This window comes from Vanellus vanellus (assembly GCF_965231255.1).
Source record: "Vanellus vanellus genome assembly, chromosome: 14".
Classification (NCBI taxonomy): Eukaryota; Metazoa; Chordata; class Aves; order Charadriiformes; family Charadriidae; genus Vanellus; species Vanellus vanellus.
In genome coordinates, this window is record NC_138919.1 from 18,052,643 (window position 1) to 18,073,398 (window position 20,756).

Genomic DNA, 20,756 nt, shown 5'->3' on the forward strand with positions numbered 1-20,756 from the left:
CCTCCACTGAGCCGACCAACTCTGGAGCACCTCTCATCCTTGGATAAACCAGGAGTAAATCTACGGAGACACCCTCGTGTACACGAGATTGAGCCAAGCCTTTGATTTTTCCACCGAGCGAGAGTTTAGCTTCGGTTCTGGCTGATTTAGTTCCAACTTTCTCCCCACGTCCCCTTCACCCACGCGGGCTGCTTTTTTCCTGGTGTGAAGTCGGGAGTAATTGGGATGGGACCTAAATGCTGAGGATCTCTGTGGATCACCCCGTGCTGGCCCTGTTCTCCCGCTCCGCCTGTCCCTCACGACACGCTCCCCCCTCATCGTTGACAACAGGCTCGGTTAGATTTGATTTTATTACACGATATAAATTTCTGTCTGCGGCCCTGGCTTCCAGCACGCGGAGGAGAGAGGGATTGCCTAGCAACCGGGAGAACAAAAAATTAAGAGAATCGATAACTCTTAATGGAAAGCTAACCAGAGACTTTAAAATCAGTCCTCCTCCCTCCTCCCAGCCTCCGTCCTGGCAGGTCCATGGTGCCCTGCGGCATTCCATGTCACAGACCCATAGAAAAGTTCGCCTGAAGAGTTCACCCGGTGCATCTTCTGGAAAAGCCGGAGCGCAAATGCAAACCTCACCTAACTTGGGTTTAGGTAGAGCTCTGATCCTGTAAGCACTTACACCGCCAAGCACGAATACAGCGTGGGCTTGGGGGGTCGGGGCTCAGACACTGTGCCGGAGCTGGTTTTGCTCAGCGGCGGCGAGAAGGCAGCGCGCAGCTCCAGGTCGATGCCAGCGGCTCGAAGGAGAGGGTCCGGGTGCAGCAGCTCAACTGCTCCGCAAAATGCCTGTGTGTGGGGTCGCGCCTCTGGTTCGCGCGGGAAGGAGTTCCCGGGCACCAGCAGCCAACACCGGTACAACCAGCAAACCCCGGCGCGGTGCGTGACGCTGTGCCGCGTCAGCGAGGAGCAGCCCGAGGTCAGCTTAAACCAGTCGGAAATCAATTCGGTTACCGTTGCTTGGCTGCCAGCGCGAACGCAAAGGTCATTTAGGAAAATGTGTTCCAGGCACTGGAGGAGGAGCACTGTCGACGCACCGGGCCACCATTCTGCCTGTATTTAAGGGCGTGTGCTATTTTCTTCCCACAAAGCTTTCCCTGGAACCTGCTCGCGTCCACGCAGGTTTGCAGGACCGGTATCGTGGTTTGGTTGCGGAAGTTTTCCGGGAGCTATTCACACCCTCCTCCTGCAGATGCTCGAGCACACCCCGAACGCCGCGGGGAGCGAGGACGGGCTGAGCTGAGCTCTGCAGGAGGGCGCTGGGCTCCGGCGGAGGAAGCAGAGATGGACGATTTGAACGCGGGACTTGCTTTGCAAAACCAAAAATGGTTCTATAAGCAGAGCTGTAGGAACCACAAATAGGCCACAGCAGCGGTGCAGACGTCCGTGACCGGTACCTGAGAGGACGGTTTCAGCAGGGGTTAGGGCAGCAGCTTACGAGACACAACTCTGAACCCCCCCTCAGCCAGAGGCTTTCCGCATCACCCCCTCAATCACCCTCTCGTCCTTAGCTGGTAAAACAGGGACAGGAGCGCTGCGCTGTAGGTGACATGAGATGCACGAGTGGCTGCAGCCCTCAGTCCCGGCAACACAGCTATGATGACGTGGGGAAGCCGTGCCCCTGTCCCGGGGGTGCTTTCTCCCCCACAATACTCCCTCGACATCACGGAGGATGGTGAAAAGTGCGGGACGATGCTTGGAGTCCCGTCCTGCCGAGGTGCAGGCATGGACGGCAGTGGTGATGTGTGCGTGGAAGGGCAGTGGTGAAGCCGGGGGGGCATTTCGGCGCACGGGTGGGTACCAGTTAAATGTTTATGAGTACCCCAAAAGATGCTAATGTGAAAGAGGTGCCCCAAAAGCACTGTTTGTGAACCCACTGGGGCGTCCGAGCGGTGAGGTCCTACCCCGCGAGGGCTGGGGTGCTGCGAGCCGCAGCCTCGCCGAGGTGAACCCCCCCGACCCCCACCCTCCCCGCTGCCACGCCAGCCCCCACCCCGTGGCCCGCAGCGTCCCCCGCACCCCACATTGAACCGGGGAAGGGACCGCTGGGCGATGGGGAGCACCCTGGGGGTGGGGACCCCCGGGGGGAACCGGGACCACTGTGGGAGGATGGGCACCGCCTGGAGGGGGACGGGGACCGCTGGGGGGGAATGGGCACCGCCGGGAGGGACGGGGAGCACTGGAGGGGACGGGGACCGCCGGGGGAGAATGGGGACCGCCGGGAGGGACGGGGAGCACTGGAGGGGACGGGGACCCCCGAGGGGGACGGGGACCGCCGGGCGGGGGACGGGGACCACCTTGGGGGACGGGATGCCGCGATGGTGGGGGACCCCCCCCCCCCCGACGGGGCCGGCGCTCCCCGGCGAGGAGCGGCCGCTGGAGGTCGCGGGCGAGCGGCGCAGGGAGCCCTCAGCCCCCCGGGCCCGGCGGAAGGCGGAACCGGCGCCGTGCCCGGGGCGGGCGGCTCCGGCTCCGGCTCCGGCGGGGCGAGGGAGGCGTCCAGGGCAGAAGCCGCCCCGCTGCGTCCCCTCCCGGCGGTGTCCCGGCTCCGCCGAGGCGGTCACCTTGCGAGGGGCGAGCGGGGCCGCATGGAGCAGCCCGGGCGCGCCGCCCGCCTCGCCAGCGCCCCCCGCCCCGCGCCATGAACCGGCTGTAACGGCGGCGGAGCCCCGCACCGCCCCGCACCGCTCCGCACCGCCCCGCACCGCACCGCTCCGCGCCGCCCCGCCGTCCCCATGGCGAAGGAGAGGAGCAGGAAGGCGCTGGCGGAGCTGCTCCAGCGGCCCGGCAACGCGGCGTGCGCCGACTGCGCCGCCCCGGGTAAGGGCAGGGCCCGGCGGGGGGCGCGGGGGGCGGCCGCACCGCACCGCACCGCACCGCACCGCACCGCACCGCACCGCACCGCACGGCGGGGGGTCGGGGGTGAGGGGGTCTGTCCTCGCAGGGCACGGCGGGGGTTGCGACCCGCTGAGGGGGTGCCCCATCTTGCCCCCGCCAAACCGCCCGGGGGGGGGGGGGGGATGCAGCCGGGGTGGGTGGAGGGGTGGGGATGGGGATAGGGATAGTGATAGGGATAGGGATGGGGATAGGGGTGCTGAGGAGCAGGAGATAGGGATAGGGATAGGGATAGGGATAGGGATAGGGATAGGGATAGGGATAGGGATAGGGATAGGGATAGGGATAGGGATGCTGCGGGGCAGGATGGAGGGATGGGGATGGGGATGGTGCAGGGCTGGATGGAAGGATGGGGATGGGGATGGGAATAGGGATAGGGATAGGGATAGGGATAGGGATAGGGATAGGGATAGGGATAGGGATAGGGATAGGGATAGGGATAGGGATGGTGCGGGACTGTGTGGAGGGATGGGGATGGGGATGGGGATGGGGATGGGGATGGGGATGGGGATGGGGATGGGGATGGGGATGGTGCGGGGCAGGATGGAGGGATGGGGATGGTGCGGGGCTGTGTGGAGGGATGGGGATGCGCTGTGGCGGTACCCGCGGACCAGCCCCAGCCGAAGTCTCCCCCTCCCCGCCCGGGCCGGCTCCTCGCCCGGCCGTGGCAGCGCTGATGTCATCCCCGGCAGGTCCCCGCCGTCTGCACTGCAGCCCCGGCAGCGGGCGGGGGGCTCTGCCCGGGGGTGCCCTATGCTGCTGGAGGCGGCTTGTCCCCCCCCCCCGTCCCCTCGCCAAGAGGCTGGCTTTTGTCTCTGCTCCTGCCCTATGGCTGAGCAAACAGAAGGGGGGCAGCGGGGGCATTGCTGTGGGCATCCTGCCCGGCCGGCCCTCGGTGGGTGCCTGCCTTGCCCGCTGCCGGACAGCGGTCGGGGCCAAAATGTCCCTCGTCCTCTTTGTGTGCGGAGGGGAGAAGATCTGAGCTTAGGGGCATCTTCCTCGCCCTTTGGATGGTGGATTGTCGGGGTCGGGGTGTGAGTGTGGGAAAGCCTTTGCAGGGTCTGTGTGGTGCGGTGGGACCTGCCTGTGAGAAGGATCTCAGAAAATTGCATAGCAAGTAACTTTTTTTTTTAATCAACATATAAAAACATCTACATTTATATTAGCTTGAGCAGGATAGCTCTGAAGAGATGTAGAGAAAGGATGTCCTTTTCAGCTTCATTCTCCAGGTTAAAAAAAACCCAACCACCAAACCAACCCACACTTCAGATGAGCCTTATTTTTCCTGCTATTGTTTTATTCAGGATTTCAAGCTCTATTGGGTACCACCAACCAGCTGGTACCATTTCCGAGGGTTTTATGCCCCTAATCTACATCTCAGGACACCGCAGTTCACTTTCAGATGCGTTGTGTCCCCCAGTACCCGGCTGGAAAAGACAAAGAACTTTCTGCATAGTGTGAACTGCTTTGCAGCGCTGCGCTGCTCTGCTCCCACCCCTCTGCTGGCTGCTGTTGCTGTTGAGCGGTGCCAGTCCACCTTGGAGCATCTTGCCGAGCGCAGCTTGGGCTCACCGAATAGGTGCCTGTCTAATTTATTCCTTCCCGGAGGGGACTTTACAAGCCTGAGCCACTCAGATCAATGGGGTGATTCTCCCTTGCCTTGTGCGCAATATAACGCCCCTCTGCAAAACGGGAAGTTTCTCAGCATCAGCAGGATGGAGATGAAGCTGTAGGTCAGTAAAATAGCTCATGTCAGGGAAAGAGGGTTGTTGTCGAAGGCTGCAAATGGGCTCGTAAAACAACAAAACCATATTTTGCTTTTGGTGACATTTGCATGCAGAGATGTCTTAGTGAATCTGAAACTTGGAGAGGAGAATTTGGGCCAGTGTCTTTTGTAACACGAGATGTGCTATATTAATACCATTCAGCCTCTCTTCTGAACTGCCGCGGCATCACTTCCCTGGGACTGGGTCTCTGTTCATCAACCCAATTTCTTTAGTGGCAACTGCCAATCACTTTGCTTCTGTTTCTTCGGCCAACGAGAGCTACTCGTGGTGCTGTAATGCGCTCATCTGCCTGGGAGTGACAATAAGCTTGAGATGCTCTGGGCTACTTCACAGAAGTTAAGATATGTAACTTGTGCCTGTAGGTAATATATAAAATATCGAGGCTGAATTCTGCTATTCACCCGGCGCAGGTGTGGCAGGCCGGGTCTTGCTGGGTACGAGATAACGTGGGATGGGCATCCAGAGAGCCTCCGGAACGGGGCGCAGGTGTGGGAAGTGGGATGCACAGAGAGATAAAGGTGACTGCTGGGACTGGGCGGAGAGCTGGACGCAGGCAAAGTCCCGACGCAGAGATAATAAAGTGCGAATGAAAGAAGAGGGAGGGCAGGGAATGAACAGGAGATGAGGAAAGCGGGGTGTGCTTGTGCTTTCCCACGTGTGCGCGGTGTCGTACTGCTGAGCTGGTACAGCGCAGGGGAAGCAAAAGGTCAGGATCCCCGATTTATTATTACTGCTTCTCTGGTGGGTGCGTTCCTTTCCCTGCAATCCCCGGTTAATGTGGGATCCGTGATAAGAGGGAGCCGTTCAGCTCAGGGGTACTGATAACAAAGAGTAGGATGGGTCAGAAATGTAACGGGGGAGAAAATCCTCTGTCAGGCACTTTAATTTGTGTATTTGGAAGCCAGCTGGGTTTTCTTTTGCTCTTGGAAATAATTGTTTCAGAAATCAGCCAGTCAGGGAAAGTTTGAGTTGTTTTGTTGTTCTTTTTTCCTGCTGTGAAAAAAGGTTGTTTTGGTTTGTGGCTGTTTTGGCATTTGGGTGGGGCTCAGTAGCCATAGTAGCCCTGGAGTAAGGGCTTGTCCCAGGTCTTACGTGCCCGTGTAACAACATCCTAGGTCCCGATGCAGAAGAGCTCGCAGCAGCTCGGCACGGCTGGGGCTAAGCTGTGACCGTGCCAAAACCCAAACCCCAGCGGGGACAGGGAGCACCAGGGGAGGCACTGCTTCTCCTCCCGGGCTGCGTGAGGAACATACCGCGTCTCCTTGGGGAGATCCAGGCGAGACCTGCTGAACTCCCCACTTCATCGCCACTGAGGATTATTTAAGGGGCCGAGTCCTACAGGCAATGCTGCTGCGTTCAAGGCGTGTGTGCCCCTGGTTGGGGCACCTGCAGCAGGCTGGAACGTGGCGTGGAATGTGATGCTCAGGAAGGTCAGATCTGTGTCTTCCCAAGACCAGCGCGTGTGCCTGGCAGAAAAAATCTCTCGTGCAAAAGTTGAGCTTCCAAAAAACCCTCCCAGGTTGTGAGGGCATGGCTCGGGTAGGGAGAACAGGCTTGCGGTGGTCCCGGCCACGCCGGCTGGGAATGCAGAAAGGATGCTAAAGTAGAAACTGAAAATCAGAGGGGAAAAAAACCTGAGAGGTTACATTTTTCACTTGTAGGTTTTATTTTTGTGGTTTTTGTTTTTTTTTTTAAAGCTTCTACTCGGGTTTTTATTAATTATATCTTTACAAAACCTTAATTTTCAATGAAAGGTTGTTGTGAGTAAAAAATGTTTCAGTTGCAAAGATGTCATCCGTCTGTAATGAATAATGAAATTGCATTCGCTGCATCTTTGAGGCCGCGTTGCGGGGTAGGCGCCACTGTAATAAAGTCGTTATCCGGGGCGCCGGGTCCCCTGTCGTTAGACGCTTGTGTGTTGGAGTCGGGGTCCCAGATGTTGGTTTGCAGTGTGTTTGTTTCGGTGGGTTCACAGATGTGTTTCACAGCAAAGCCAGACTGACAAATGCAGCCTTAAGTGCAAACTGAGCAATCTCGCTGAATTGCCGGTGTGTAATGGCTCTCAATGTATTAGAATAATCTTTTTTTCTTCAAGACTGATGGGGCAGTTCAGCCCTTTTTTTTTTTTTTTTTTTTTTCCCTCCTAAATGATTCTTTGTCTCGGGCAATCTTTCCTCCCGTCATGAGAGGGATGGTTATCTCATGGTTATCTCGGGGCATAACAAGACCCTGAGTATTTCTCCCTCCGCTCCATTTTTCTATGAGTGAGCCTTGCGTTTGCACGGAGGGAGAATCATTTTATATTGCAGGAGGACAGCCGGGCTCTGAAGACAGTAGTGGAAATCCCGTCAAAGCGATCCTGCAGTTTACGCCCGCCAGCGGCAGTTTACGTGGCTTGTCCTTGTCACAGAATCATAGAATGGTTTAGGTTGGAAGGGACCCTGAAGATCATGTCGTTCCAACCCCCCCTGCCGTATCGTTTTCATCTTTCTTATTTGGGATGGATTCCAGGGAGAGGGACCCTGGGTAACGCCGGCCTCTGTGCCCGAGGCTGGGAGGGGATGGGGGCTGGAGGAGGAGCAGAGGGCGCGCGGTGGAGGGGAGCCTGGTGGCAGAGCTCTGTGCGGCAACGCCGAGCGCGTTTGCTGTTTCGGTGTTAACAGAATATGTAAAAGCCGGCGGGTGGGTGGTGTGCGGCCGAGGTGGTTGGGAACACCTTTCCCGCAGGCGCAGCATCTTCTCGTTTCTCAAGCAGGTGAGGCTTTTCCATCCCCTTGGTGTCACCGAGGGAGCGTGGCGAGGAGGGGGAGGCACGGGGAGTGCTTGCTTTGCTCAGGAGTAAGGGGGGGCACTGAAAGGATTTGATCTCCGCCCTCTCCTTCCCCTATCCGACCTCCGGTCCCAAAAACACAGCTCGGGAAGACAACTGGCAGAGTGACCGGGTCCTGCCTGGCGCTGCCATCCCCGGTGACATCTCCCCGTCCCCTCCGCCGAGCGCGGGGCTCTGCCTCGCAGCCGCTTCTCTCTCTTACCCCACTCCCTCCCACTGCAAAGCTGTTCCAGAGCTTCGCCGCCCCGATGGCGTGAAACGGGCTTTTCATTTTCAACCTAAAAGTGGAAACTTGTTCCCGCACCTCCATTGTCCTCTCACTTAAATAGTGATATTCCCCCCCCACCCCACCCCCCCCGGAATTTGCCAGCCCTTCTCCCTGGGTGTAGGCAGATTGGGGGGGGTAAGAAGGAAAAAAAAAAAATAAAAAAATCCCCCAGTGATTGCGTTTAGCTCGATGCCACTTTCTGCAGGGAAAAGGACTTTTTGAAACAAAGGAGGTTTAATGTGAGGGTGTTTTGGGTCCGGTCCTGATGCCTGGGTGGCAGCAGAGCCGTGGGCCGCAGACGGCGAGCAGAGGGGCTGCCGAGACCCGCCAGCTGCATTAGAAGACGTTGGCAAGTTTAGTGCCTTCACTGAAAAATTTTCCTACTTCGAGAGGAGTGTCAGTGGGAGGCTGTTTGGCTTCAGTTTTAAACGTCTTTTATTGTTATTTTTAAACACGCATGACCAGGGTCTGTTTATTAACCTCCTAATCTTCCCTCAAAGTAAATAGCAACAGAACTTCGGCGCTGAACAGGAGGTTCTCCTGGCTGGGGCGTCGAGGAAGCCAGCGGCAGCTGAGCAGCCGGCGGAAAAGGCTTTTTGCTCGCGTGGATTGCACGAAAATCCCTCTGATTGTATCTGAGGACATGAGTTCCCTTTCTAGTGCGGGCTAAAAAAGGGTTTGCCTACCTGGCGAGGTCCTCCTCTCCCCTCTAATTAGTCTTTATCACCTCAAACAGGGGAAGGAGATCAGAAAAATCTGTTGAATCTCCATCCCCAACAAAACAGCGGCTCCCACCCAGCGGGGATGGAGCCAGGCGGCTAATTAAGGGTCAGGCCATGTGTGTGGAGGTTGCGTTAACGGGGTATTGCTGTGCATTGGCCACGTTCTGGCAGGTATTTGGCTTGGTCAGCAATATACTGTGCTATATATAGTGATAACTGGGGGTTAAGGCAAAAGGTGGAGTGGGGGCATCTGAGTAAGTTTTGGGACTCTTGAGTTCTTTGAGCCTGCTGCCTCGTGTGATTTTTACTTGGGTTGATGCCAGTTAGGGCTTTTCGAACTGGAAGCCTATGTTTATATTCTGGATTCAGGAAATATTGATTATTTATTTATTTTAAAAAAATCCACTGCCATCCCACCTCCAATCTTGGGTTTTATAAATTGTCCTATGTTTGTTTCTCTTGTTTGTTATTTTTCTGGGTCCAGCCTTTGTTTTTCTCTCCGTGGGCTGTTGTTACGTGAACTTTGGGTTCAAGCTGCAAGTTCAGTGTTCTCTGCGCTGGGTTTTCCTGGGGCTTGTGGTGGCAGAAGGGGCCGGGTGGGGAAGGTAATTTCAGAATTTAGCTGTGTTCCCCAAGTGTTTTAGTTTTGCTTCGGATGCTTCTCTAATTTCTGGCTATGCCTTCCCTTTCAGATGGGCAAGATGGGGAAAATACCACCCCAATGTCCTCCTGAGTTTAGTTTAGCTTTGTTTATTTCTAATTTTTTTTTAAATGAAGTTTTATCAGGTTTTTATTTTGAAATTGATTATAATCTGTTTATAAGTGACCAGAAATCTCTACCACATTGGTCAGTGAAAGCCGCCTAGAGCTGCCATCAGTTGTTCTGGAGCAGTGATGCTGAAGGATAAGAGACTTTCTGTGCTTACAAAGGTGTACTTGGTTTAATATTCCCCTTGCTCCTAGTTAGTCTTTATTCCTTTTGGCTTGACATAATGGAATAAAGTCATTTGTGTGGAACTTAGGTATGCCAGAGAGTTTTTATTAGTCTTCGCTGCTGTTTGCTTGGAACTCTGGAGGCTTAGAAAAAAATCATCTTTTTTGGGCAGTGCCCAAAAAAAGTCCAGATTATGATATATTGACATTTCGGTGCAATTTTTTTAGGCCCTGCCCAGATAGAATGGCTTAAATAAAATTACTGAGCTCCCCAGCAACGTCCAGCATGGAGAACATGTTCCAGCTGTTGGAGTGGCTCGCAGCAAGGTGGACTTCAGCTGGCTGCGGAGACCTTGGCTTGCCGGCCGTGCGGCCTGGGGCCACGGGTTCACTGAACGGTGCTGCCCCAAAACTCACTTGTCTCGTGTGAAGATGCTTATGTGAATTTATTCGCATGCTTGATAAGGTGTTGCCTTATCTCAAAGCAGTGGCGCAGTCATTTGAAGGGTTGGAGTCTGTGACTACGCCGAGGTCGGGGATTGCTGGTGTTATCTGCCGTGTTCCTGAGCTGAGGCTTTGGCGTCCTTCGTGCTGGAGAGCAGAAATGGAGAGAGAGGGCCTGTGAGGTGCTCGGGGAGCTCCACAGCCACCAACGGCCCCAAGCCTCACAAAGGGCTTTGGAAAAGCATCCCTGCAGAAGTGGGTGCTCACCCCGGCCAGCAGCCGTCTGCCTGCGGATCTGTCACCAGTTCCCGCAGGAGATGTGTGGGCGTAGAGGTCTTACAGACAGGTTTCTTCGAAAATGGTGTCACAAGTGCAGGGAGGGGGTGAGAAGGGGAAGCGGCGTTGGCAGAGCCCTCCAGGAGATGGAGTCAGGGAATCCTCCACCCTCCTCCTCCCTGTCCGTGGGCAGAGCGGTGGCACTGGGGGGTCACAGGGAGGCACCAGCCCGGGGGCTCGCGTGGGTCTGTAACCCTCTGGCTTGTTCAGACCATGCTTAGAAATTGCTTTTGGATTTCCACTGAAGCCCAGGAAAGGCCTGGGCTGGCTTTCTTTCTCAGTCAGGTGTCTTCAGCCAGGAGAGCAAGAGCCACCAGAAATCTCTATTAAATTATTGTAACTGACGTTTTGGAACGAATTCCCCTGGTAGATGACTTGGTTCTGGGGGAAGTCACTACTTAGTGATTTTTTTGGATGGGGCTAGCTCAACTCCTGGGGCCTGTTGAACTCTCCTCCTGCCCGGTGTTCCCTTGGTGCTAAAAACAGTGCCAAATTTGTGTAGTTGTGGGCTGTGGGTGTCACAAGAAAGAAGCATGCAACCAGCCGAGGTTCTACAACTTTTGCATCCCCCTTTGCCGCATGATTTTGGATTTAAGAGAGATGTATTTTTGAAACCAGAAGAGCAATGAAGAGGAAGTTGCTATTAATATCCATCAGCAATGGGAACTGCTGGAGTCGGTTCTGGTGAGTGGAGTGAAGCTCTGTCACGATGCTCCTTGATGTTTGCGGTGTGGGACACTGTTGGTGCTGGATGGACATGGAGCCGGGGTGTAGGCAAGAGAAGAAACCCTGTGAGGAAGGTGACCCGGAGGAGACAGCTAGCGGGTGCGGTGTTACGGAACAAGCCGAGAGCATCCCTTCCAAGGGTTGGGTCACCACTGACCCTGTTGTCTCCGTCTGCTCCTCTGAAGTACTATCGTCCTCTGGAAACCATGTACTTATGCTCCTGCCTGTAGCCCAGGATTTGCTCTCTTCATTAGACATGGCTTGACATGGCAGGGAGCAGGGGGGAAGCATGTTTAAGAGCCTGGTCTAAAGAAAACACTGCTGGTGTGAGGAGAATGCTTTAAAGCCCCAGTTGTGATTGAAGCCCATTGCTTGAGGTGCTGTTTACCCATGTCAGGAAGAGACAGCTTGGGTACGAGTTGGCTCAGTGTCCACTGGCACTGGAGTCTCCTTCGTCAGAGCCCGAGGATCTTCGTGCAGGATATTCCTGCACCCGAATGTGTCCTCATCCCTGGCTGGAGGAGGGTGTGATGTCTCCTGGTCCTGTTGCACACAGCAGCGCAGGCAGTGGAGGAGTTACTTCTTCGAGAGGACTTTGGACACCTGAGTCTAGGAAGTTGCAGAGTATGAAGGAATCCACCTGCGTGCCGAAGATAAATCTGTTAACATAAAGCGAGTGTTGGGGCTCCCGATAATACCTGTGGAGGCCCATGCATGCTTTGATACCCATTTCGATGAGTCGGGCACGGCTTTGGTCACATCGCATTACTCCAGGAAGGTTTGAAGCACAGTTATCGTGGAGCGGCCGCGCTGAGCACAGGGAGCCGGTGGCCACGTTAGCTCCAAAATTTGCTGCTGTGGCTTCCTCTTCCCTTCACCGCTGCTCTGTGGGCACCGCGTCCTCCGGACCCTCTTGCCCTTCCTTGTGCCTGATCCTCTGTGTGGATGTCAGAGATGGGTTTTTCAACAAGAGACCCTGATGCTTTCACCTTGCCTGACTCATGTTATTTGGTCCCATGGCCCTGGGCTACCACGTGGCTGTTGGGCTATTTTCGTGGTAGGAAGTTCGGCAGGTCCCAGGCTTCGAGTACAGCCGCATGTTTGGAGATGGGAGAGGACGACAGGAGGAGTTAAAGCACAGAAACGCGCATGAGCGTGCAAAACTCGCGATTCTTGTTGCCAAGCTATAACCCAATAACTGGTGGCGATCTTTGCGGTGGGAGTCGGGGGGGTGCCTGACCTGGGGTGTGGTGTGAAGCCGAGTCACCCGGTCGTGGCGGGCGGCGCGGGGCTCGGGGCAGAGCACCCCGTGTCCTCGCTGGCGTGGCTGGATGTGGGCAGCACTGGGTTGCTGCTGCGGTGCACTTAGATCGACTTAACTGGTTTTATATTTGCCAGGCCTGAGCTGTGGCGGTCGGGGTCTCGCATGAGGACGGGAGGCCATGGGGAACAGGAAAAACCCACCTTTTTTTCAGGCTGCTGGTCCCAGCCCCGTGCCGAGGGAGCTGCTGGTGGTGAGACCTGCACCAGCTTGGGACTTTGCTCCCCTCTCCTGGTGGGGCTCACCCGGCCACCTGCGGTGAGGCTGCTCAGGTCGCTCGTGGGTTTAGATATGGACACGACCACCTCTGGGGACCCGAGATCATCTTCTGCTGGGGGAGGACGGTGGCCGTCCCCGCAGGCCGGGCCGGTACCAGACCCCGATACCCCACGTGTTGCCCCAGGCCATCCCGCTCCTGCTGCCCCCGCATAGCCAGGCCGCTAAATATGTATAAGCAGCAGAAAGCACGTTCCCTTGCTTTTTATAAATAATTGCCGCGCTGTGAGGAGCGAGCATTTAGCGTAATTACTGCGGGGGAATAAACAAATTAGGAGGGTTTGTGAGAGGGGAAGAGCTGCCCTCGCCCCTCAGCAGCCCGACGCGATGGGGCGGCCACGGGGCTCCCACCCCTGCGGGTTTGGGGGAGGACGGGGCGAGGAGAGGGCCTCCGTCGGGAGGAGGCGGAGGAGGATGCGGCGGCCGACTGGGTGGCTTGCAAGGGAGCTCTTTCTGCCGGGGCGCAGCTGGAATGGCGGGCGCTGACATTTGCTCGTCAGAGTTCAAAGAAAGATCCCCCGTATCGGCTTTATTAGGGAGGCAGCGGCAGGGATGCTGGTGGATGTGTCCTGCCCCCGGCCCCTGCCCTCCTCCGGCCCCCCGCGCTTCGGGCAGTGCCTCTCCCGAGGAGGAATCGGGCGGCGAAGGAGTTGTGTTGAAAGTGCTTTGTGTGAGACGTCAGCTCGGGGCTGTAAACAGCGCGTGGTTTTGCTCAGAGAAAGTACAGAGCTGCCACTGGCAGCGTTTTTCCATTAAGGCAAAGGCTGGAAACCGCCTGGCACGGAGCGCCGTGCTGCTGGGCGGCCGTGGCCGAGGGGGAAAGGCTCTCTGGAGTGCGCCCATTGTATTAAAAAAAAAAAAAAAAAAAAAAAAAAAACCCCAAACAAACAAACAAAAAAAAACACCAAAAAACCCCACAACCCCAAAACAACAAAAAAAGCAAGGGAGCAGCATAACGGTTTCCCCTGAGCTGTTTGTTTTAATTGTGGAATTTCTGTTCCACCCAGGGCTTGGGTGGGAGTTGCTGATGAAAGATGGACATTCACCGCTTCTCTCTGAGGGAGCGTGGAGTGAGTTTTGGAGGTCTCGGTCTGGGCTGGTGGGAGGTGTCCCTGCCCAGGGAGGGGGTGGAACTGGATGATCTTCAAGGGCCCTTCCAACCCAAACCATTCTGTCATTCTATGATATTGGGTTTTTGTGAATAACTGCTGCGCTTGAGATTGCAAATATGTTAATTGTTAGTGTAATTGGTATAACTATCAAAATAAATGAAGACATCTCTGTATTTTGCTTGTGTGTTTATTTGATGCCTTTAAAATGAGGGAACTCGACTCCCCTGTCCTGCCCCATCTCTCCTGCCTGCACCCGACAGACCACTCGACTGCAATTCTCTCTCTCTCTTGTTTTCAGACCCGGACTGGGCATCGCACAGCCTAGGGATCTTCATCTGCTTGAATTGTTCAGGAATCCATCGCAATATTCCCCAAGTCAGCAAAGTGAAGTCGGTCCGTCTGGATGACTGGGACGATGCTCAAGTGGAGGTACGTGCGTCTGGGACTTGAAGTACCAGCGGGTTTGGGTCGTGGCATTTTACCTGCAAAGCTGTAAACCGGAGTCGTCTCTAAAGGTGCCGCAGCAAACGTGATTTCAGAAAGCGTGTCTAGACAATTCCTGAGTGTGGGAATGAGGCCCACGATGCTGATGGGGAAAAATGGAGTAGCCATTTCATGAAGGCGTTGTGAGGGTTTCCCCCACACCTATAAAAATATCAATTAAATAGAGTACGTAGAAATTACTCATTTTAAATGAGTTGCCTTCTGTTTCTCACATTACCTCTAGCCTAGACGGTAGGCTGGACTCCAGTCTGCCGCCCCTGCCCAGCTCAGCCGTTCCTGGCTTCGCTCCCCGTAGCGTTGAAGTCTCGTAAACGCCCGTCTTGAAGAACTGAACCCTCACAGTATAAATTCCGTGTGTTTATGCCACACACCTGCCCGGCTTTGGGTGCTGTGGCTAAAGGCAAGCCCACCCGGGAAACCTGTCTGCTCTGACTCCTGGTGTCTTTCAAGGCACGAGGAACCCGCCCAGTCATTCATCTTTATCTTGGATGTTGTAGATTTGGGGTTTTTCTGAAAGCCACAGCTCGGGGAGTCATGTGTTTGATGAGGAAAATAGGCCTTTGTGTCGCATGGGTTTTCCCTTCCCTGTTTATTTTTTTTTTTGTTTGTTCGTTTGTTTTTTTTGAGAGTGGCTTGAATATGTAAACTTGAGGCGCTCAAACCCGTGAAAATAATGAGAAAAAAAAAAACAACAAAGCAAAACAACAAAACCTTGGTGGGAGGGGGGGAGAAAAAGCTTGGCTGCTTGTTACGCTGATGTGCCTGGCGTTTGATACAAGGGAAACCAGCTTTAGCGTGGCTGCCTGGAGGAGGATGGGGTTCGTACACTTAAAGTGATTTTCATCAAATAAAATTTACGAATAGGGAAATACGTGGTTTCGTTTGCAGTGCTCTCAAGTAGCCATTTTTATGGGAGATCTGAAGGAAAGGAGGGCTGTCAGGGCAGATAGAATTTGTTTGTTTGCTTATTTATTTTTTAATACTTCGAGCTCCTTTCTGAGGTTGCGGGCACGGCTTTGCCAAAATAAAATTGTCCTTTCGGAGCCAGCGATGTGATCCAAAGCGAAGGGCACATTGTCGGAGAGCATTACCTTGCTGGAGCCGTAACGCACGGAGACTTAAAGTTCGCGTCAGGTTTTGCCCTCTGCTTGCCTGATTTCCCCGCTGGGTTCCCTGGGAGCCATCTCCTTCCCGCGCCCGTGAGTGGGGAACGCCACCGCGTGCTGCCCTCTGCTGCCGTGGGGACCAGTGGGGATCGCGCACGTGCGAGCGGGACATGGACCTGTCCCCAGCGTCATATTAAGCTGTGGGAGCCCTGGCAATGGTAATCGATACTGATTTCTGAGCCCTGGTTTGCAGGCACAGCCTTTACAGCGTCCCTTCTGTGCGCGGCCCCGGGGAAGCCTCTCAGCAAGGGAACAGAGGCCCCGTCCCAATAATTTTATTACTCTGAAGAAGCAGAAGAGGACGAGGGGAAAATACCGTTAACATTTTTTAATTCTTTCTGGTTTTTCTCTTTTTACAGTTTATGGCCTCGAATGGAAACAATGTAGCAAAAGCAAAATATGAATCTAAAATGCCACCGTTTTATTACAAGCCAACGTTTCTTGACTGTCAGTAAGTAAATACCTTTGCTGGTAAACACCATTTATTTGTTTGTGCAGCTGCAGCTTCTGTAATATTTTCGTTTTAGCGTGATACTTTTTTTTTTTTTTTTTTTTTTTTAGCCACAAAGGAGGTTTCATTTATAAAAGGCCCTGAAAGCCTTTGTTCTTCTGCACGCATATGGTAGAGTTTATACTACGTGTGGGATCTTATTTAATAAGTACAGTTGAGACGATGCAGGGAAGTCAATAGTTTGTCTGTTCCCCAGACTCCTCCATGTTTCTAAAGCTACAGAAAGGCCAATTGCTGCCCATCGATTTCCTCTGCCTTTCTGCATCAAAACCTACTTTGCTTACCTGCCGTGTGCGGTGCTGGGTTACTGATGGGTTACTGATAATGCAAAAACGCTGGCGCTTAGTGCCAGGGCGCTGGATTTTCTTTTTTTTTTTTTTTTTTTTTGCATAAGTCACGAATAATCTCTTCTGTGAAGATACTGAAAAGGTATCGTCTCCCACGCGGCGCAGAGGAAACCTCCCTGGTAAGCTGGGGTGGACTTTGTGGACCAAGAGGGCCGAGCGAGCAGAGCGTGCTGTGCCACCCAGGGAGCAAGAAGGTGAACTGAAACTGGTTTTTAGGGTCCGGTCCTGCAGAGTACCCCGGGGAGGTTGTATCTTTGTAAAACCAGTCTTCACAGAGGGTCTGGAGGGCGCAATTTCCAGAGCCGCTGTTTTAGTATTAGCAAACTGGTGAGTGCCGGTGCCCGAGATCCCTCCCAGTATTGCTACTTTAACTGGGTGTCACTGGTTGAAGACAGAGATGTGGTTTGGCAACATGGCAGTGGTGTGAAAACAGCGTGTGAGGCTCTGAGCAGCCGGATGGTGTATTCGGGCATCGTTAGGAGGTGCCCAGACCAGAAGTACTGGGAGCGTTCGTAGCGCTCCCTGCGTGAGATACCCACCTTGGAGTAGGAAGGCTCTGCTGTGTTCCCCAGACCTAAAATAATGCTGAAGGTGGTGCGAGGACCTATGCTTGACCTTGTGGTGACTTTATCTATATTTTTAATCTCCTTGTAATAGCTATTAGGAAGAGTTATTGCCTTCCCACATCATGCAAAAAGCCTTTTGTAGAAAGACAAGAGAGCACCTGTCGTGCCTGTGGAGTCTCTCGGCGATACATCCATTACCCACCATTCGACGATGCTCAGATGCTAAATCTGGGAAGGCCCAGGTGTGAGCGAAGCTGCCTGGCCTGAAAATGGAGAAAAAAAAAAAAAAAAAAAAATTTATGCCATGTTCCCAGTTCTTGGGTTTGATCTAAGATGGCTTCTGGCCGCAGCTTCCACGGTTCCTACAATTACAGAAATAGTTTGAGGGTTGCCTATTTTGCACTGGGACATTTTCAGGCTGGATGCCCCGATTTCTGAGCTGCGCCTGGAGCTCCGCTCATGTAGGCGTTCTCCGGACCGGCGCTGCTGGGCGTCCGCAGTAGCAGCAGGGAGCGTTGGGGGTAGATGTGACCTCTTGCAGTGACAGATCTCCTCCCGGTGCCGCTGCGGAGTGAGCAGCTGTGGGTACGTTGTGTGTGTTGGGAATGTTTTGAGGATGGCGTGCCCGGTTGTCTTTTTCTTCCTCTAGTGAGAGGCTCTCTGAGCCTTTCAACAGATAGACGCTAAGCAAGAGCAGGGGAGCGCTGCTTTTTAGAGGGGTATATATTTAGCTTTCTCCCCGCCTCGCTTCAGTCCGGTCGCTGCAGTAGCGGGAGTTGTTCCCAGCGCGCAGCCCTGGGTAGCGCCGCGATGGATGGCACCTCCGTCCAGCCACGGCACCTCCGTCCAGCGCTGGCACCGTGCCGTTGTGTGCCGACCCACCTTCTGCAGCAGCAAGAGGTTTTGGTGCTTCTCATCACGACAACCCGCGCTGGCCGGCTGCGGCGGCTGGCCAGGCTTCGTGGGAGCCGTAATAAGGACAGGCTGTTGGTTCGTTTGAAGCTTCTTAATTTTATAACGCTACTTCAGGAAACCCTCTCTACTTCGGTTGCTTGAAGAATTGCATCGTTCCGAGCAAGGGAAGAAGTGCTGCGGCCCCAGCTTGTCCCGTTTGCTCCTTGCCTACGATGTTGTGTTTGACTCCTTGGGGAAGAGGTGGTGTTTGCCTGCTGCATCTGGCTTCTGCGTCCTCCAGAAACCCCACGGTGGCTTCCTGGCTCTGTCAGGCGCTTGGCGAAGGTTAGAGAAGTTGGAGGGGTGCTCTGGAATTGCCCAGGGAAAATCTACCAGCTGTGCATAGGCAAAAAAAACCAACCACCCAACCAAAAAAAAAAAAAACCCTTCTGTTCTCTCCTCTCCTCTCTTCTCCTCTCCTGTCTGCCAGCAGCTTGGCCCGTGCATCAGGAGCAGTGAGCAGAGCTGCCAACGGCTCTACCACCGGGGAGTCCCTGAGGCTGAAATGAATCCCAGACTCAGGGATGTCCCTGCACCACCGCAGCGTTGGCCCAAAGAGCCTTGGGTGAGGCACTTAAACCACAAAACCCCTCTTTGGATGGTCACGAGTGGTCACGGCCCAGCTTTGTGCACCACAGCAGTAGACTGAGAGCTGTAAACCAGCCTTTTCTGGGGCAGAAAACAAAGGGAAAAGGCCTTGTTCAGCCGTATGCTTGGCTGAAACTGATAGAAGAAGATGGAGACCAGCTCTTACCGGGCTTTTGCAGCACTGGAAGTACATCCGTGTCTCTGCCCAATACTTAATGTCATTTTCTATTGCCTTTTTGCTTGATTTGGGAACACAGAGCATCGTTCTGTGGAACTGCGTATGAGCTGCTGCGCGTTGCTCCGCTCCTCTCTCCGTGCTTGGATAAGTGGGAGCTGCATCTGCTCCTTATGCCGAACACTTCAGCACGCTGACTGCCAGCACATTTGAGTACCTCGGTAGGAAAAATGGGGCAGGATGAAATGGCGTGGGTTGTACTGGGTGGTTGTCTTATCTGGAACGAGATGAGACATCAGTCAGAGAGAGGATGTATCCCCATGAGGCTCACATCTTGAGGAGTCATCTGTGTAGTCATCTGAAGAAGAAGAGTTATTAGCAGAAGTGGCTCATTGTATCATGGTGCGATTAAAATGTGCGGAGATAAAATGGCGTTGTAAATCCCTGAAATTTTTTTTTTTCCTTACTTTATTGTTTAAAGTTTGGCTCATTTGGTAGAGGAGCTTCCAAGCCCACCACCTCGGTGTAGTGTCTGAAGGTCAGTCGGGCCCCCTCCCCTCCCACACGCGAGGCATAACGATGGCCAAGGATGCGGAATTCTCACCTGATCTCCTCCTCCTCTGTCACCTTCTTTTGCTGGTACTTTATAGATAAACTTCTTTAAAGCTTGATGTGAATCGAGTGTTTTGCTCAGGCTTCTACTTATTAATAAATGTCTTCAGATCTTACATCCATGGCTTTCAGGAGTGCCCGGTGCCTCGGGTGTAAAGCTTGAGGAGCCGCAGGGTGGCCTCTCGGAGTGGCTGCCCATCGGTTCCCGAGTGGTGGAGCCTCCTGCGGTGGCTCAAACCGGGCACTCGGCCTCGGGGAGTCTCTGAGCATCACTCCGCCGTCGGCCGAGTGCCGGAGATCTGCCCGCTCCTTCAGTCCCGACCGGCCGCGGGGTCTTCTCTGCTTGTCGCTCATCTTCTCTTTGTCGTTAGCTCGTAAGCCTGCTAATTCCTATCGATTCCTTTAATTTCCAAAAGAAATTGCTACAAGGTTAAGACAGTACCGACACAGGCTGTTTCCTACATGTTTTTAATCTGTGTTTAACCATTCTGAAAAATAGCGTTGTGGTGAACTGGACCGTGCGTGTAAAACAGCCAAACAGAAAAGGAACCGGTTAGCATTTTAATTGAGCGTGTTATGATATTTGCATACTCAAATTCAGCTTTAACTTCTTCAAATCCGTAACGCAAGATTTTTGTGCCTTGATAGCCGAACCCCCTGTCCCTTCGCTCCCCTCCAGACGCTTGCCGCTGGCCGCTGCCCTTTGGGGTGGGGGCGGATGGCACATTGCTCCCGGGGCTCTGCGAGCCCGGAGCGCCTGGGAGAAGCCCCCCGGCTGCCTCGTGCCTCCACAAAGCCGTTTAAAAGCAGGTCCTCACAGCGAGGACTTGCCAGATAGGAAAAGATGCGGGGGCAGAGCGTGAAGCTAGACAGGCTTTTAGTCTACGCTGCAGCGGCTCTCCTTGCAGCCGGAGCGAAAATTTGGACTCCGGACTTAAAATTTCATTAAAACAGTTGTTTGACAGAAACTTGGCATAGCTGCATCCACAGAGCTGCCTGTGGAAAGCAGATTGGTTTTTGCTGGAAAAACCTCTGACAAGTTCCAGAAGCTGCAAATTTGGGGTTTGGAAGTGGCGTTCCTGGATAGCATTCATTTCTTTTGTCTCTGTTGGACTCGATGGTGGCTCACAAAGATGCAATCAGAGGGCGGTAGCGGTCGGTGTTTGATGTCTTTTGGGCCACTTTCACCTCTGGCTGGGGCTTCTTGTCTCTCGTACGTCTCCACAAAGCCATAGCAGCCGTGCAGCGTCTGTGGTGCGTGCCCCGTAGCGCGTCCTCGGAAAGCCGGCCCAGCTGCGGGGCTTGGGTAGCAATAAATCGGAGACTGTAAATTCGGCTGGCCGGCACCCCGCCGCCGAGCGCAGGGAAGCCACGTGGCCACAGTTTGAGATTAAACTGCCTGAACAGCTTTTCCCGTGGCGTTTTTTTGCTCTGAGCGTGTGGGACCAAGATAAAAGTGCTCCTCTGGCTTCTTCTGCGACCTTCCTTCTGGCCCTTCGGCGGAGAGCGCCTGTTTTCCCGTGGGTGGCCAGGCGAGCAAACAACTACCTAAAATGGGATTTGGACCTCTTGGTGTTGGCGGTGCTTTGTCGGCCTCTGGACCTGCCGCCTCCCCAGGGCAGCCCAGTC

At 54.2% G+C, this 20,756-nt stretch overlaps 1 protein-coding gene across 1 annotated transcript in view; it reads left to right on the forward strand.

Annotated features, from left to right (window-relative positions):
• Positions 1-2,789: 2,789 nt before the first annotated feature.
• The window catches only part of ADAP1 (ArfGAP with dual PH domains 1), a gene marked incomplete at its 5' end in the record, with an annotated part of 62,330 nt that continues 44,363 nt past the window's right edge, over positions 2,790-20,756 (forward strand). The window contains 3 exons of the mRNA XM_082490822.1: positions 2,790-2,874; positions 14,003-14,133; positions 15,734-15,825. Of these exons, the coding sequence (XP_082346948.1) occupies positions 2,790-2,874; positions 14,003-14,133; positions 15,734-15,825 (308 nt within the window). The remainder of the gene's footprint in view (positions 2,875-14,002; positions 14,134-15,733; positions 15,826-20,756) is intronic.